The sequence below is a fragment of the Melozone crissalis genome, unplaced genomic scaffold (genome assembly GCF_028551555.1).
Source record: "Melozone crissalis strain CALT ecotype California unplaced genomic scaffold, PUWL_Pcris_2 ptg000019l_1, whole genome shotgun sequence".
Classification (NCBI taxonomy): domain Eukaryota; kingdom Metazoa; phylum Chordata; class Aves; order Passeriformes; family Passerellidae; genus Melozone; species Melozone crissalis.
The window spans coordinates 7,515,458-7,534,386 of record NW_026535797.1 but is presented as its reverse complement, the minus strand read 5'-3'; the positions used below and the strand labels follow the sequence as shown (position 1 = coordinate 7,534,386).

General features: G+C 38.1%; 1 protein-coding gene across 3 annotated transcripts in view; it reads left to right on the top strand.

Annotated features, from left to right (window-relative positions):
* ATRNL1 (attractin like 1) overlaps positions 1-18,929 on the top strand; it is a 428,574-nt gene that overhangs the window by 339,687 nt on the left and 69,958 nt on the right. The window contains exon 28 of one of the 3 annotated variants that reach the window (XM_054276785.1): positions 1,851-2,065. The exons of the other annotated variants lie outside the window; for them this stretch is intronic. Within the exon in view, the coding sequence (XP_054132760.1) occupies positions 1,851-1,910 (60 nt within the window). The 3' untranslated portion in view covers positions 1,911-2,065. Of the gene's footprint in view, positions 1-1,850; positions 2,066-18,929 lie in introns of those variants that run through there. 3 annotated transcript variants of the gene reach the window in all.

Below are 18,929 nucleotides of genomic sequence, written 5' to 3'. Positions count from 1 at the left end.
TCATAAATATCCTTTATCTGACCTATTTCTCATTGCAGGGGAAATGGCTTCTAATTTGAGATCAAGAAATTACTTTTGATAGGAACAAATATCACAAACTGATGCAGAATTTTGTGCTTTCTCAATTTCCTGCTGGTTTGAAATCTGCTAAGTACCAAACACTTGTCTCTGCTGGTCATTCCCATCCAAAATTGTCTAGAAGTTACTGAGATGACCTTCCTGCCTGCTTTCACATCTTTAGTGTAATGAGTGGCATTTTAATGGCATTCGAGTGGTCACCTCTTGAGATTGGCTTTCCTTTTTTTTTCTTCCCTTCCTTTACTATTCTGACCAAACAGTGTTAACTCAGAAGAGTTCCAAATCAAATATAGATTTAAGCTCTTGCACAGTCTGCTCTTCTGTTCAGATCAGGTTTGTGTCTGCCCCTGTGAGTCAGAACACTAATGGTTACACAGCTGCCTTGAAAATTGAGGACTTTTAGCTAAGACAGGAGCATGTTTCATGCTTTTCTTGTAACCATCAAAACTTGTAATTTGCTTTGGAGTGAGTTTTTTTTAAAGCAAGTCCTTCAGAAGCTACAGATACAGCAGTAATAAAATTAATTATTTCAAGTCTTGCAAAAAATAGTGAAAACTGAACATATTGCTTTTAAGGAGAAGTTTTTGTGGTGTTTTGTTTACTGTTGAAAAATATGCTGAAGATTGACTCTCCTCTAGTTAGGTCTTTTCATGCTGTTAGAACAAGGCACAATTGATCCTTTATTCTATAAACAGTTTGTGACTGAGTCTGGCAGGGTGGTGCAATAGCAGAAGCTTGGTAACATCCAGAAAAGAAGAAATAAAACTGAAGTTACAATGGCTTTAGGTGAAAGAGGGATAGGAAGAAAAGTGAAGAATAAAAAAATAATATAGCAAAGAACTGGAGGTGACTGTGGAGAATTAGGCTAAAAAGGGTCAGGAGATCCCAAATGGGCAGAGAGAGACTGGAGAACAAAACAGAGTTGTGAGTGATGCTGAGAGGAAGGCCAAGACTAAAATCTCATAGGGTCTCATGGAATTGAAAAGAAGAGTAGCAGGGACAGGCTACCTGAAGAGAAAAACAACAGAAGGAAGAAAGGAAGAGGTGAATAGATGACTCTGGAAAAATATTTTGTTAAAGGACAGAAAGGATTGGAAAACATACAGATATATAAAAGAAAGGAATTTGAAGGAAATGTACGTGAGCTAGATGATGTGGAATAACAATGGACAGGTGAAAGAATGGTATTTGTTTGAAACCAAGATTAGCTTGCACCTCTTTTATTTTAGACAATCACAAGTTACAATTGCAGGTTTTTGCTTTGTGTTCTATGGCATTATCGTGCCCCATTAAATAACTGGCTTGTTTCTTCCCAAAGAAAACTTTGCTTCTTCCTACTCCAGTAAAGCAATTTAAGTGGATACAGAACTTCCTCATATTCTAGAGCTTTATATTCAAAGTACTTTGTACTTGTGTAATATACTGATAGGATCTTATATCACAATTCTCAGCCCCTTAGAAATATTGTCCCAGGAAAGCCAACAGGTAGTATTTTTAAACAGCTGTCAGCACAGGGGAAAAAATATTGTGTTTATATGTGTGGTTTTCCAGAAAGCCTATTTCACCTTGGGAACACTTAGCTAGAGAGTTGACCAAAACTAAACCTCCAAAAAACATAGAAAAATGTTTCAATGTGCTGTGGTTTTAATTGAAATACCTCTGCATCCATTTTTCACCTTCGACACAATGCTCTCATACAGTGGTCCTAGAGATAAAGCCATTGAAGATTGTATTTGAAGGAATGAAGATAGTTTTTATTGGTGTTCTTTTAGGATCGGCCACAAGGACTGAATAATGCTCCCAAAGAAATACGTTTGGATGAAGATGACTGAACATGCAGATCCAAAGGCCTTTTAGGATATGGTGAACCTTTGGCCTTGGATGAAGAATGTTCTTGGATGAAAGAACTCCAGCTGAAAGACTTTGTCTTTGCCTTTTGCCTTGCAAAGATATGAAAGACAGAAAGGAAGCAAAGATTTGCAGCTGAATTCTTGCAGGCTGCAGTTAAGTGGCTGACACTGGCACGCAGCCAGCCTCCCTCAGTACTGTGGAATGTCACGTGCTTGTACCCCTTACCTGTCTCCTGGGACTCCCCAAAAGCCTCTCACACATTTTTATGGATTTTTTCTTTTTGTTTGCAAGTTATATTGGTAAATTTTAATTACATATTTTCTGCAATGATGTTAGCACCTCTGGGGTTTCTGTATGTCATGCGTAGCTCTAAAATGCAGAAAATATTTATGCTTGGTTGATCAGATTGTACCATGCTTGTACCTGCAACTGAACAGGCAGTTAACTAATAGTCTTAGCTTTTCTTCATGGCTAATGACTTGCCTAAGTTTAAAATGGCAAGAGTTCAGTACCTCAGTCAATGAGCTGACATTCACAATGTGGTCAGCCACGGCTGCCTGGGCATTCTAACAGATTTCTACCTTGAACCTCTGTGTTAAGCCAATAGGAGGATATCTTTGTACATTTCCTGACTAAATATTCGATACTTGAAACTTGATTATACATTTAATTATTTCACCTCCTGAAGTGTCCTTATTTTCACTTTATTATAAATTGCAGCTCTGTTAGACCAGTTGTGTTTAATATCTTAAAATGACTTGAACCACAGTGTTTGCTAAGGTTGACCTTCAAAGTGTGTCTGTATAAAGACATGTTGCCTAACCACGTTGGTTACCTAAGTAATTCTGCTAATGTGTAAAAAAAAATTACTGCATATAGAGAAATACTGTACCAAAGTTAAAGGGCTCACTTTGCCTTTGTCTTTCCTTGAATCAGTCCATGTGGAGAGAGGTTTAGTGATTTTCACTGTCCTGGGTAATTTTGTAATTCCCCTGTTGTCATACCAAACCCCACATCACAGTACCTTTTGTGCCATCTGGGCATGCTTTAGTAGGTCTGCAAGACTTTACAGTATCTCTGTTCTAAATGTGACCCCAAGCTCATGTAGTCACCACAATTCTCAAAGGACAGACCTGAACAGAAACTCTTTCATCAAAAAGTGCATCCTCCTCCAGAGTAGCTTTGGTGAGCCTGGACTTCCCAGATAAGGGTATATTAATTCTCCTGAATATGCTTTGCCACTTAGAGTTTTTCTTCTGCTATTCTACTTTTTTTTTTCTTTGGCACCTCCCAGCTGGTCTAGCTTTACAAATGCAGTTCTAGATGCTGTTTTTAGCCAAGGAGACTTTTCCATACAATGATATGGACAACTGCCTCTTACCAGCCCTTAGCTTTTCACCTGAAGAACTGAGAGACAACAGCCTGTCTTCAACGTGTGGCTTTGCTTGCTTTTCTCCTTGTGTCTCCCTGTGTCTCTTCCTCTCTCCCTCTAATCTGACCTTAACTGTTCATACAAATTGTGCATGGCTACTGGAAATGCCAGTTACTGCAGGTTTTCTTTGCTGGGCTGAATAATACAAAATAATTCCTGCTGAGATACGTGTGTGTGTGTGTGTGTTTGTGTGTGCAGATTGTTAACATAAGCTGCTACCAACTTGTAAAAATGCATTTAGACTATGGGAATGTGTGTATACATAAAGAAAGCTAGAATATGAGATATCTAGGTGCTGGACAGTTCAACTGCATTGTTTATCATTGGTTATTAATGTACTGATGCTGTTTTCTTACCGACCAAATAAAAGAAACCCTTACCAATGCTTTGCTACTGAGTAGTGTGTGTGTGGCAAAGAGGACCAGGGTATTTCTCAAAACAGAAAACAAAATACCAGGAGATATGTCTGGCTTGACCAAAGCAATGTGTTTTTACAGTGATCATGCCCAAAACCAAGTCAGTAATCAATTAACTTGAAATATCTATGTGAATTTAAATTCTCCTCTCCATTGGCCACCATTAAAATTGTGAAGCATTTCTGATTTTGAAAATTTCATCCATGTCAGATAATGTTTTTGTATGCCTCTGCAGCTTTTCCTAAGACTGGAGCTTCCTCTGTTTCTGGGCCATCAGGGGAGTATTTACTCATTTTGCAGAGTTATTTTCTGTGTAGTTGTAGTGAACACTCTGCTGAAGATGTGAAGTGGAGAAGTTTGCTGGTCAGGTATGTGGCTTTCAGTCCAGCTTAGTGCTTTGTTCCTCTGATGCTAGAGTTACCATGCTCTGTTAAAGATGTGTTGCTGCTCCCAAAAGGTGAATAACAGTCAGAATTAGATCACAAGATGTTTCCTTTTCCATGTGTTTTCCAGATATTCCTCATATCCACCTTTTTTCACCTTGTTTTAAGCATCAGTAGTACTGCTGTGTTGGCAAAATGGTGTTGTATGTTTATCTCCTTGGTCACTTGTGTAGCTTCATCTCACTTGGATAGAAATTCTCATCCTTATTTACTACTCCTCCACATAATTAAGAGTATGGTAAATCCATGATATAATTCTGAAGGAACATTAGAAAAAGAATTCCTAGATAATTTGCATGTGAGGATTTCCCCTTGTATTTCCCATTTGGTGGATTTGCTCAGAAGTTCTTTACTTCAATCAGCTCTGATGGATCTATCTTCACATAGAAGGGACATGATTGATAAAAAGTCTTATATTAGATCCTCTTTTTTTTGTTTGTTTGGTTTTGGTTTGTTTTTTTTTCAGGGGGTGAGGAGTGGGTACATAAAGAATCTCCCTTTTGACTTTAAATCTGAATTTCTGTACTTGACTCTTGGTTAGGAGATGATGCAAGATGAGACTAATTTTTTGTCTAAAAACATTGAGCCAACCTTAAACAGATTTATATGGAGGCTTTCTTTTTGCTCCTGTTTTCTTCTATTTGCCTTGGTTTCTCAAAGATAAGTGCAAGGAGTGACGTATCTACTCCACAGAGAGTAGATGCTTGGTATTGGGGATTCATCTATCATGAAGACAAAACATAACAAGATCCTGAGGCTGAGCCTGAAAGTCAGAGAATTTGATCAGGAAAGATGATGCACATTTTCAGAAGCCAAAGTATTTTATTATTGGAATGCATCATTCAGGGAATATGATAGATTTTCCATTAGTGGAAGTCTTTGATCAAAACTGCATCTCTTTCTAAAAGAGGAGCTGCCTCAAGAGCAAGCAGCTGAGCTTTTTGCAGAAATTATTGAATGAGAGAGATTTGCCCTTTTCTTTATGCAGGATGAGTCAGATATGGGTGCCATAATGCCACAAGTAGTAGTAGTTATTGTATAAAAGATTAGACTTTTTCTACAGAGGCGGCACTTGGAAAAAATTGTTAAAATGGAGCCTAAAGTAACTGCACCTTGTGCTGCTGCCATCAGAGGATGTGTATGACAAATGGTAAAGTGAATTTTAAGGGTAACCTTGTGTTCATGTGATCTCAGTAATGTCTGATGAAGCAAACAGATGCTTTCGTGAAAGCTGAAGACTTGGAAAAAAAATTGCAACAGCTTTTGTCTTCACAGGTCAGAACTATGTGTTCACAGGGTGATGTTACTGTGGAATTTCTTCTTTGGTGCCTGAAACAGTTACCCAGAAAAACTTGGGGGCTCTAGGTCCTTTTCAGGCTGTAGGGTTTAACTGTAAGTGTCAGGAGAGGGACGCAGCTATCGTGACAGTGTCGATGTTGTGAGTTTGACGCAGTCCCTCACTTGGTGCTGGGCACTGCGGTTGCCAGTGGTCAGAAGTGCAGCAGGAGAAAAAATCCTGGCAGACTGGAAATTAGGGCACCAAGCTCTGCTGGCAAGCAGAGAGTAAGAGATTTTGCTTCTGGAGCTATTTTTTTTAGGGGAGGTTTATTTGGGGTTTTTTGTTAGTTTTTCTTTTGTTTCAGTATTTGGTGTGGAGGAAGTTGGTCCTCAGGCTTGGGCCGTGCTTTTTCTGAAGTGACAGCTGAGACCTACAGCTGTGGCACCTATGCTCCAAGAAAAGGCTAAATTGCCTGGATTTCAGCTGGATGTGTTTACTGGATTCCCACTAACTCTGCTATCACGTGATGCTGGTTGCAGGATTTAGTCACAGCATCATCTCCACCACTCCTGGATTACAAACATGTTACAGCCCTGGAGATGCATGAGCTTAATGCTGGACAGAACAACTCCCTTCGGAAATTATGGTTTTAAATTAGGCAAATTACAGAATCACTCTTGCAAACTGAGATGTCTTAGAGATGCAATCACAGCCTTCCCATTGTGGCATCTTATTCTTCTTAGTTCTTTTTACTGGACATAGTTAATGAGAATCTTTCTGTTCTACAAAGCCAGTCTCATAAATTAGGCTATTTTCAAAGTGTGTTTTTTACAGTTATCTTCATATAATTTCCAGTTGTTTTCCACAATTTCAGAGATGATATAGAGGTGTTTTTCTGCTCTGGGTAATAATTATTTTTCTTTCCTGGAGGTATGTAGTGGTCACTGATCCCCCAGATCTTACTTATCCTGCCTCTTTTTTCTCTTTTGTGTGTTTGTGTGTCTGACCTGTGCAGAGACAACTGAAACTGGAAAAGTTTTGCAATAATCTTTTGTCTTTCTGGAACAGAAAGCCTTTTTAGGCTTCAGGGATGAAGTTAGTATGTTATAGGCCTTTCCCTTAACCCTCTCCCATGATTTTGACCTCATGTAATTAATATCTTTGGGTTGATTTTTTTAAGCAGTGCTGTTACTTACGCTGCATCTCTTTAGCTTCACTTTTCCAGCATCAGCTTTTAGAGAAGAGATATCAAAGAAACCACCAGGTTATAACTTTGTAATAATCTCTTGTCCTACTAGATCTCTTTTCATTCCTGGGAAAGAAGTTGGAACCTGCTTTTACTGTGTGTATTCTTGTTGTAGAAGTCTGTTACTGTAAATGTGGTCACATGATGAACTTTTATGGGTAAATGTCCAATACTTCTCTTTCCCTTAGGAGCAGCCACTACACTTGCATGAGCTGCTATTGCTACGTGATGTGGGAGGAAGGGGAGAGAGGGAAAGAGCAAAAGGATCTGCAGGGGATAATTTTCCTTTGGGATTGAGGGAAAGATTTTCCTTCATCACATTAACAGGTGTGCTGTGAGAGCCTGACAGAGGCAATTTGCTCCTGGAGAGTTTCTGCAGTTTCTGCAGGCAAAACATGACCTGTGAAAGGCTCTTAATGCCAGGACCAAACACGGCAGCTCTGCCAGTCTCATTGTCCCTTTGTTCTATTGTCCCACATGGTCCTGGCATGTCACAGCCAGCTTTGAAGGCAAATTCTTTTAGGGGGTGTGAGACCAGGCTGCAGTTCTGGAATTGGTCGGTAATTCTTCTCCTTTGTGTATTGAGCTTGGTAACAAGCCATGCTCCCTCCTCGTTATTGAAATGTCACATTTTGACACTTCTCCTTTGTATGAACTTTTGTATTCTGTTGCTCTTCAACAATGCTTCAAAAATCTTTAAGCTCCCTTCCAACCCCTTAACATTGTATGAGAAGTTCTTAACTATGGTAAAATAGGTATGTGCTTCTGAGCCTTATAGCTGACTTTGTCTTGCTCCTTCCTAGCAAGAAGGGTAAAGTGAAGCTTTTAAAAGAGCAGAAGTCAAACTTGAATATTGTGATTTTTTTTCCACAGGCACAGTAAAGTATTCAGTGTTAGTTTACTCTTACCTGGAAGCTTTGCATGGGGCCTTGGAGGGCACTATGAAGCTAACATGAAAATTTGGGGGAAGCATATGTCCACATAAATTCTATCCCAACTTTTCCATGGAAGTTTTTACCCAATTTTCAGGAATTGCTCTAGCAATTTAAGCATTACTTTTGAATTTTCTGAGGTGAGATCCCAGAGGAAGACATTGTGTTATTTTATGTCTTAACTTAGATCTTGCATAGCCGGATTTTTATAGATGAGAGTATGAAAACAAGATGTGAAGTGCTTTAATGACCATGACTTAGCAGATGTTGCTTTCTCTCCTCAAGAAAACCACCTTCAAAATTCATTGTTCAGACTGAAATGCAAACATTTTTGTGATCCTTTTTTTCCCCCATTTTTCTCTTTCATCCCCTCACCCCCACCCCCCAAGATTTCATTGCCTTCTCGCAAGACTATTTACTTTGTGAAAGTATCTACAAGAAGAGAGGCTAGAAGTGGTAGTCAAGTGATTGGCTTCATTTTGTACCAAGTCATACACAATTTAGTTTTCAGATAACACAAGAAAAACCGCCAACAAGCCCAAAATGCAATATAAGTTGTCAAAAAGCTGACACTCTAAATACCAGAAAATATTAACATCTATTGTCGAGAAAAATACAAAGTATGAATCACTCCATCTCTGTGACACATTTCAAAACTGCTACACACAGCACAAACTATAGTGTTTGATGCTATCAAGGATAATAGTACTTGAGAGTTCCTCCCTGAGCACCCAGCCTTGCTGCTAAAATGGTTGAATTGTTTTGGTTTACAGTCCAGAGCAGCTGAAAAAAATGACGAAGATTTTCTCTGGTCATCTTAGCTAAAAATGAAAGCTGATAAAGAATCATTGTTAATAACTTCGATCAGAGTGGGGATAGGTTCATTTTTTTTTTTGTATTACATTATTGTAAAACAAAAGATATATCTACATTTAAAATTTTGATTATTTTCTTGGTACCTTGCAGAATATATCTAACCAGATGTGCCCTTTTTGATCAGTTCAGTTATGTCCTACAGAATTTAACTTTAATTCCTATTTTAATTCCTTCTGTTGTCAAGTTCCTCATAGGCACATCAGGAATGATTCCTGTGCTCAGCAGCCTTGTCAGTCCCAAACAGAGGAGTCAGAAATATGTCAAGGAAGGCTAAAATATAAAAAACTTGCCTGTCTGAAAAGCTTATGAGGAATTGTCCTCCTTTAGCAAAGCCACCACCTTTGATTTTTGTTGCATTGCCCCGAGCTGGGGGTCTCCTGTGCTTTGAGCAGGGGCAGAAACAGCTTCAGGGAGAGCTGGAGGAGATGAAAGCCTTTCTCTGAGTGCCCCCTTGCAGTCAGCACCTTGTTTCAGTTCTAGGGAGAGCAGTGAGAGATGAGTATCCAGAGTGGTTCCTCCTGTATATTCTGGAACAGAACAGTTCTATTTGGCAATACTGAAAGGAAAAAAAAAAAACCAGTTGTAAAGATTTGTGTGGGGAAACCACTGTTATCTCCAGAGAACACTATTCAAAAGAAAAATAAGCACAACAGTGGAAGATTTTAAATTATATTGGGGATGGTGGGAGGAGATTTGTTTAATATTCTTGAACTCCATCAGGCTCAGTGCCGTGACCACATCTTTAGGATTTAACTAATTTTAAAAAAAATCCTCATTTTGGTGAGTGTTTGGTGGTTTTTTATGTGATGTTTGGGGTTAGGTTTTGGGGTTTTTTTTAGGATATTTTTGATGGAGTTTTTGTGTTTTGGCTTTTTTTCAGGGGGGTGTGTTATTTGGCTTGTTTTGTTCAAGGAAAAAGATCACAATTCATTTTGCCTCTGGGGAAATTCAGACATTGTAGTAGGGAAAGCACTGTGACATTAATCCTGTATTTATTCTATTTATTATTCATATAGAAGAAAGAAATGTAATTTCTGCTTTAAGTGCTGACTTTTACCCTAACTGCAGGTGTACAGTTCCTGCCTCTGAAATGAAAAGTTATAAAGAAGAATCTCTGGGAAAGGTGGTTGCAAAATCCCTGTGCTTACTGAATGTTGAAATGCAAGAGGGAGGAGAACATCATAAGGCCTGTTATAAATATATTATCTTACCTGAAAATAACACAAATTAATTATAAATCAAAAGAGAAAACGTTGATCCTTTCCTAAGTTGCCTGGCATACAGAATGTCTCTGAGGATGGAAAGGTCATTGTAAAAGCACTTTCAAAATAGAAGGGCATGGTTTCTGTGTCTATGATGTTAACCCCACTATTAAAAAACACAAGCAAAAAAGTTCTTTTAAATTATGTTCTGTTTAGGTTGTTTTCATTATTACAATGTCCCAATTGCCTCCAGCTGTTCATTAAGGAATGCAAATAGTGAGCAACTTGTCGTTTGTTCTTTTGACCCTGCACATATAAAGCCTCTGAAAAAGGATGGCAAGGAACTGATTCTGTTCAGTTTAGCATTTTCACCAGCAGGATTGCATCCCTTTTATCCAGTCCCTGATGCCTGTGCAGAATTCTAGGAGTCAAGGGACCTCCAAGGGCCATTAGAGACGGAATTACAAAGAGCCCAGCTGAGTGTGCAATTACTACAAAGCCTTTTTTCTTAAACTGGTTAACTTGAAGACATTTGGTATGGGTATAATTAAAGTAGAATGGGAGGCAATACAATTATTTTTTTCTGGTTTTAGAAAGAGGGGTCTGATGAGAGATTGCTTTTGTCCAGTAAGATCTACTTTAGTTCCTTTCTTTAGTAAAAGAGCAGAGGATGGCGCTTCAATTAATCCAAAGACATTAAAAGGGCAAATCCCACTTTTTTTTTTTGTTTTTTTTTTAAGGAGGAAAAATGCGTGTTGGATATGATGGTGCAATACAGTAGAATAATTTCCAAAGATAATTAATGTAAGTACTGCTGTTGGAGAGAGGTGAATGATGAAGGAAATTATGGTTGAGAATATGCAATCTGGAGCAAGGAGTGCTGAAAGAACATTAAAATGGCCTGTCAATATGGCCTGATTTCTACCATGACTTTATGTTATTTTTGAAGCTTCTTTTTGGCAGAAAGCAAGATTGTGCAAAGTGATGATGATATAAGCAGCATGTTGGATGATATAGCCTGAAAATGAATACACTAAGAAATCTTCAAATCAAATGCAGTTGTGTCCAGGAGGAAACAATTTGCATCAGAAGTGTTCTGTAACTTGCTGCACAGGCTTGGCAGCCCACACTCCCTCTGCTCTGTGTTATCTCATTAACATTATTATTTGGGAGCCAGAGTCAAACACTTATATTGGGTAATAGTTATGACTACTTGACACAATGTCAGTAAAATGCATTTTTTTAATGTAATTAGAATTTTGACAGGAAAGAGAGGAAGAGGCAGAAAATGAGAAATTAGTTATTTCCTGTACCTCTGTCATTGCACACATTAAGCTTCACTGGTGCATTTTGCATGATCTCATGGCAGCCCCTTCACAGCAGCCTCATCACTGTCAGATTTAAAGACAGGATGAACCAAACAAGGGATGATGAGTTAGAAATGTTGCTGGTTAGACCTTTTAGATTTTCTAAATCACAAGAGGTCTGAGACAGAATACTGTAATTCTGATCTTGCTGGGAATCTGGGTTTGTGAAAATAGAAATTTTAAATAAAACTTCCCTAAATTTTCAGGTTAAAATTTGCACTCATTAGCCTGGACTCTCTGTAGAATAACAGTAAAACTTTATTATCACAGTAAAACTTTATTATCAAAGGGAGGTGAGTGGAATTAGGTTTATAAGAAAATAAAGTTTGTGTTGTCATGGGTTTTTCTTTCCTCTTTCAGAAAAAAAGAGGTTATCTTCTCCTTTAAAAGAAAGATTCATTCTTAAAGTCTTTAATATGGAGCTCAGATTTCAGAGGTCAATGATCCCTGCATACAGGCAGACATCTGCTACCAGACCTCCATCTGGGACAGATACTGGTGAGGCTAATGTCACTAGGATAAAAATTAAAAAAAAAAAAATCTAGTTTTTCCTCTATTATCTTGGAAGGAGCCATTCATTTAGAAGTGGCATCTCTGTTTATAAGAATAAAATAGTATATATATAGTATATATATACATTTATTCAGCACTACTCATGGCACTATCTAAATCTTCTCATAGGGTTTTTAAAAAAAATCAGATACTTTTATTAATTCTTTCTCTTGTTGGTCTTTCAGATCTTGATCTTTGCATAATTCAATGAACTGTTATGCTCAATTTAGATTGTTACACAATTGCAATTCCATGTGAAATCAGAATTCCCAAGGGACAAGTGCAAGTGTGTGGTAGGAAGAGTCCTTACCCTGACATTTTATGTTTATTTTGTAGCTGATCAGAGGCAGGCAAGGAAATGGAAACGCACAGAGGTGATGTTACTTAACAAGGGTCACAGAACAATTAAGTGGCACAGCAGAGATTTTCCCAGCAAGATTTCCTGAGATGATCCAGTGATGTGAGGTTGGACTCAGCAGTCTGTGATCTCTCCCTGTGCTTTAGGTAGAGATCTGATAAAAAAAAGCAAGTTTGCTCAGAGCGAAACGCTGACTCAGATTGAATAAATAAGAGTGAATTCTCTCTCTTGGTTTCTCTGTTCCTCCATTTTTATTTTGCTTTGTAAGAGTCACATATTGCTTCCAGATATGAAATTGCTCCAGTCATATTTTAAGTTCCAAAGTGATTATGACAAGTTACTTCTAATTCTTGACTGGCACCTCTTGAGATTTGAATTAATAATAGCCTTATGATACCACTAACACCTTAGGTTTCTACTAAGATCACTGAAGTTGGGATAAAAGCCTCCCCTGTTCTTTCTTCCCAGGCTTTTGGCAAAGGTTATACCAAATCATTGGAAATACCATGATACACTTTTTTATGTGGTCCTTCCCCAAGTTTGAATCACAAAAAAAAATCCACTTAATTTGTGTACTTCATTGAACATGAAACCTGAATTTTGATAGCAAGTACTTAGGTCAATATTGCATCTTGCTAATGATCTCTGTGCTCAAGTGTGTGTTTGTTCTTTGGGCTAATGCTGCAATCAATATGTGTGAACTTGTCCATTATCTATTTGTACTGTGTTAGTCAAACTTAACTGCTGGGTTCTCTCCAATAATCTAAACAGAACTCAGTAACCCTGCACTGTTCAGTAATCTCCTTTTCCTAACTCTTGTCACTCTCTTTTAATCAGATAGTCTGATTCACCCTCTTCCTCTGACATTTCAAATCCCTGGCAGCACACTATGTTTAGACAGTGTCATGGCATTTTCTGCAGATGACGATAGAAACGTGTGGGTTTTTTGGTGTCTCACGTTAACAGATGTGGATGGCTAGATAGTAATCAGGTTAATTAGAATGAAGGGAAATAAATCTCAGCTTCAAAGGATCATATTCCACTGGAGCTGCTGTTGTGGCAGATACAGCAGGTGAAGCTTGGGTTGAAAAGTCCCTGGAACTTGGGTTGTGCCGACCTAAAGCACAGCATTTCATCTCCCAGCTGACAGCAGCCCAGGCTTCAATCTACAAATCCAAGCTGCTTTTCTGGTTAGTCATAGCTCTTTATACACTGGGAAAAAAAATCATGCTTAAGACTGCACAAACTCAATCCAGAAAGTTTTGTTTGGAATTGCCCCTTCATGTAGTGATTTCTCCAAACATATTGATCTGGTTGCTCTAATCCATCAAACCTTAATAAAGTATGGATGCAACTGATCAGGTGATGAGTACAGATTTCTCCTACTTTAGAAAGTAATGCAATATTGGAATGCATTATTCTCTGAATTCTCACACCCTTTTCTCCCAAAATGATGTTTTCAAAAAAGTATTCAATAAGTGTAGTGTTTCTTTCTAAAGACTAAAAATTGCCCATATCAGAGTCCCTTGTTCAAAGATTAAGCCTTTACTGATGAAAAAGACTTGGGGGGAAGAAAATCAATTTTATTTTTTCAGTGTTCTTACAATATTTGCCAGTAAAATTTATGTGGTTGATAATATTAATGGTATGAAATATATGGGGAAAGGAATAAAATTAAGAAATGTACACATGTTGAAGAAATGTACACATTTTGAAAAAATGTACGAGTATATAAAATGAGCCAGGTTGGATGTTTGATGAAACATCAAGCATATGGTGACGATTTCTGTCACTGGTTATTTTATAAAACAGGGAACTGCAGAGAAGCATCTGCTACCACAGTTTTCAAACAGAGGGACTGTGCATATCTTTTGATGTATCCTGTATTAGAACAGCACTCTCCAAAGGGTCACACTGGTACTCCCAAAGGTACTCCGTGGAATTTTTCGTATAGATTTCACTTTGCACACCAAGAATCATGCATTTTAAATAAGTGGACTCTCCTCTGGGCATGGAGGTTATGGAACAATTCTGTGGAATTGCTGTAAGATGCAATATATAGAGAGATATATTTATATATAGTCAGTGTTTGCTTGAGACTGCACTGTGAGAGGAACAATAGCTAATGCATGCTCAAGTCAATGGCAGCTTATTTTTACAGCTGTTGCCAGAGGTGTTTATGTGTCTGTGTACATGGTAAAGGAAAATATATGTTGTGACTGGAAATGGCCATCTACTGCACCACTGTTATCAAGGCATCCGAAAGCCTCTCTGATTTCTCTTACAAAGCTCCATCTTTTTGTCTGTTCATTATGTGTCTAAGCATTACCTGTTCTTTTTTTTTTTTTTCAATTCATTGCTTTCAGTTAGAAAGTGCAGCAAATTAGCAGGTATTTGCACCATAGTTAGAACAAAGCATCTGCACAGCTCTATGGAAACCCCTCAACAAAATTACTGAACCTTCCTGGCATTGCTCTAACAGAAGTACACCATCCAACAGACATACCTGACAGCTCTATAATTTTACTTTCCAGCATAATGTTCTTGGAACCTCATAAAATCTTAAAATGAATTTTCACTAACAAATATACAGTGCTATATGTAGTTCTATTCTCCTCAATTGCCAGTGAGAATTTCCTTTCGAGGCCTATTTAAAAGTAGATGGAAAGAGGGTCAAATATCATCTAATCTTGATAAATGTCACCAAAAAAATAGGAAGCATGTAATTATAAATGGAATAGATACTTTCCACGTTGTACTTTGAAATTCTTGTTGTCTCAAGATCAGTGATGTGCAAGTCACTGGAAAATGTGTTGGGGAGTGCTTCTTATGCTGATAGAAGTGTATGAAAACCCACTAATATTTCATAATAGTGGCATAAAGGGGGGATAATTGACTGTGTCTTGTCATATGGGAATACCTTATAATCTAACCAGAAATCAAACATAATCATATTAATCTATAGGAGATGTTTATAAGCTCTCAGAAATTGAGTCATAGGAGAATAATACTACTTCATAAATCAGTAAATGAGATCAGTTAAATGAAGTGCTGGGATTTTCTTAAGGGCACATGGACTGTACTGTGCTCTTTCTTGGCTTGCACCTTCTCTTTTTTTAATCCTCTTTTTAGGATTTTTCTTCTGCTTGAATGTTTAGAAGGAGGAATATATAAAATGTAGAATTTATGAGAGCTTCTGACATTTATGGTATTTTTGATTAACACTTTTATTAGTCTTGTCTGAAAAATAATTCATTATTCCAGCTTTTCTTTGTAGTTCTCTAAAAAGCTGCCATGATCATCAAATAGATCAGGGCATGCAATAAAAACCATACTGCCAGTAGTAGAACATACTGTCATATAACCATTAAGACTGTTCAAAGAGCCAAAATGTTGGAACTAAAAGTATTTTTAATGACTTCAAATTGCTTGAAGTGCTTTCTCAGAGCTGAAGGGTGCTGATTTATTTATCTAGTGTACTTACCTAAATTAATTTGGAGAGAACAACTTCGGTTTTAATCCTCTTACAAGTGTAATTTATGGTAATTTTTTTGATGGCATATTATATAATGTCTGAAGGAAAGAGTTAAATAATGCTGGGCTGAGCATTGTCATTAAATAAGAAAATATGAACCTAAAAGTATTAAGCAGTGCATTTTACCTGGATTACAGTAATAATTTTCAGAAGTGACCTTGCAGGAAATGCAAATGTCAGTGCTATCTTCTCTCAATCTGCTTTTAATTACTGTTTTAGCACAGCAAGCCAGTAACTCAAGTACACAAGCAGCTGTTTCAGGTAATTGTGTATCATATCCAGGTGAATTAATTTATTGTTACAACTGCCTTTTTCTCAACACACTTACTGAGAAGAACATTTTGTGATTTCAGAAAGAGATCTTGTTTCATTTCTCCACTTTGTGTTCTAGCATGTCCCAGGCCAACAAAACCTTCCAGTTCCTGTGTCACTCACAACTGAAGGTTATCATGGCAGGCTGTGCCTGATTAATTTCCCTACCTAAATGTGTCAGCATTATGCAATCTCTGCCAAAAAAGCAGGACCTGGGAACCTGGTTCTGACTGCAGAAACCTGAGCAATGCCACGGGGCTCTGGAGGCACGTGGAGCTTTTCCCTTGCTGTGAGCAAGTTGTGAGAGGAGTTACTTTGGCCTCCTGGTTTTCTTCATTGGTAAAGTTGAGGGGTTTTTTAGATCAAGGAGAATAAAGGGCTGATATATTAAAAAGCCTCTCCCTGGTAGGGAAGTAGTGGTCATTTTTCCTGCAACAGACCTAGTCTTCCAGAGAAAGCTGAGACAAGATGCTTAAGAGGTTGGAGATATATATCCTGCTTATGTAAAATTTAACTCACCAGCCTGTTAATCACATACTCCGTAGGAACAGAAAGATTTCCCAGAAAAGCCATATATTTTATTAAACTAACTAATGTATTTCTGAAATAAAACACCAGGCCAGCTGTCAGGGAAAAAAGACCTCTCAAAGTCTGGAAAAAAAGAGAGAACAGTCTGGTTAAATGCAGGTTGTAAAAAAGTTTGATTAGTATAACATAAATGGTTAGTTTTCGTGAAACTAGCTCCTGTGAGGAGAAATGCAGACTAGATAAGGAATGAGCAGTTTGATGTTCTTGGCTGGTTAGCAGCACCACTGCCTCTCAATATTTTCAGTCCTCTGCATCAGGCTCTATCATTTACACCTTTTACCTCTGTACTTTTACTGGTGCCCCCCAACTGCTTGAAGAATAACTCTTGGAAATGAATTGAAGAAGTATTGTACTCTAAAAAATACCTCCATTTGCTTTTTTCTTTTCTTTTTCTGGGTTATTTTTAAGGTCAATCATTGCAGCAGTGCAGCTTTCAGGGTGAATGGTTGTGCTGGGAAATCTAGCAGGGCTGTGTGCTGTGATGCAGAGATGAAAAAGGAAGATCCGATCCCCAGCCCAAGAGGTGACCAGTCAGTGCACAGGGAATTTTATAGGAGGTGCTGTGCTCTCAAGCTGATATCTTAACACCATCTTTCCTTCCATATGAAATAATTTAGTGATTTTTACACTAAAGCACCAGCAGCAGAAATGGGCTGCCATAGCACATGCTGCAGAGGATGTCTTTAGCCTCCAATCTAGAATTCAACACTGTCATTAAAATAGATTTTTCAAAGGTATCCAAGGCCCTTAGGTCTTGAATATGTTTGGCAGGGAAGAAGAGAACTGGAACTCAGGTGCAATAGAGCAAAAGTGTCTGTTAGAAAAAATTGAATTAATTTAATGGCCTTTCTCCTGTACTATTTGAAGTATTCAGTGTATCTACTGCTCAGTATAAGAGCTTTTTCATTGGAGACAATAAGCTAAAAGGCACTATAAATTATGAGAAAATTTACTGATGCACAACATGATTGTTTGTATCCACTTGAGGGGAAGAAAAGGGGGGTAATTGTCCTAATACGTGGAAAGCAACAGCAAATTTGGAAAGCAGTCCTTCAGCACTCAGCCCTTTTTATAGTCACTCATATTATGTGTAGGCAAGTTGGTGGAATAGGTTTCAAACCTCTACAAGAAAACTTGTTCATAAGACAATTCTATTTGTTGCTTTGGGTTTCTATTCAGTGATTTAGAGGTTGTTGGCATTTGTGGGTTTTTTCAATTTAAGGTCATAGTCAAAAAGCTTGGATGGTGGCTAGCCACAATCTTTGTTCTTTATTGTGATCTCTATGAGTGATCTTTAATTCCCCATTTTTTTTTCCTTTCTGCTGTGAATTCTGCTCTGGTGTAGCTTGTTCAGTGTGGTGTGTGTGGCTGCCTGGAGGGCTGGCAGCCCCTGGGCTGTTTCCACAGGAGCTCAGCACAGACCCTTTGCAGGAATCAGCAGATAGAGGTTCCAATAGCCAGAGACAGGGTTGGGGACAAGCTCCTTATTCCTTGAGACAAAAAGCCACCAAGCCCCTGGAGCTGAAGAAGAGGAGCACAAGCTGGCAGCTCTTTCTGAGCAGGAGAAATGCTCAAAAGGCAGTGCTGCTTCCATGGCAAGTGCAGGGGGTTTGCCTCACACCTGCCTCACTGTCCCTTGCTCCACTGAGGAAAGGAGGAGCAAAATGCTCCTCTGAGGAAAGGAGGAATGCTTTCTCTGCAGCACCTCAGCTTTCCCCTTCCCAGGGTGTGAGATGTGGCACTGAGGGCACGGTTCAGCCTCTGAAGGCAGAGCACAGCAAACATCACTTGCTGTGTAACTTTGAACCAACACAGCAAACTCCTCTTGTGACACAAGTGTCTTGTTTGGAGTGTAAAAGCAGATATGAGAGCAAAGCAACCTAAATATTTACTGGTTAACCAAAGGTGAATGTATCTATAATAAACAATCTAATTTAATCTATTGTAAATTCCTATATTTTATGGCATTTCATTTTCCTTGGTATTGCTTTTCAGTTAGAGGCTCCCATCCATTAATTTCCCTGAGAGAAGAAGGGACTAAATTCCTTCATAGCGTACAAACTGCTATGTTTGCAAGTATTCTCTGTAATGTACATATTCACAGATGAAATTCATCGATATTTCTTACTTCCTCTTGCATTTATAACACCATTTGTTCCCAACCTTTAAACTTGCCATAAGCTTTTTATATATTTCATTCCATTCAGAATTTTAAAAATATTTGACATAGCTGTTGAAGCCATTATTGTCCTCATTTCCAAAAAATCACTTTAATAATAATAGCCTGCTCACTTTTAAGAAAAGGCTCACTTTAAAGTAATAGGCTTGTTAGAACCTAAGTTTATGTGCATTTTTCCCAGCATGCTACCTACTGACTTAACATTCAATACCAACTGTAACTATAATTATCCTGTAAGATCTTCAGATATCAGGAGCACTTAAAAGTTTCTCACACGAGTGAA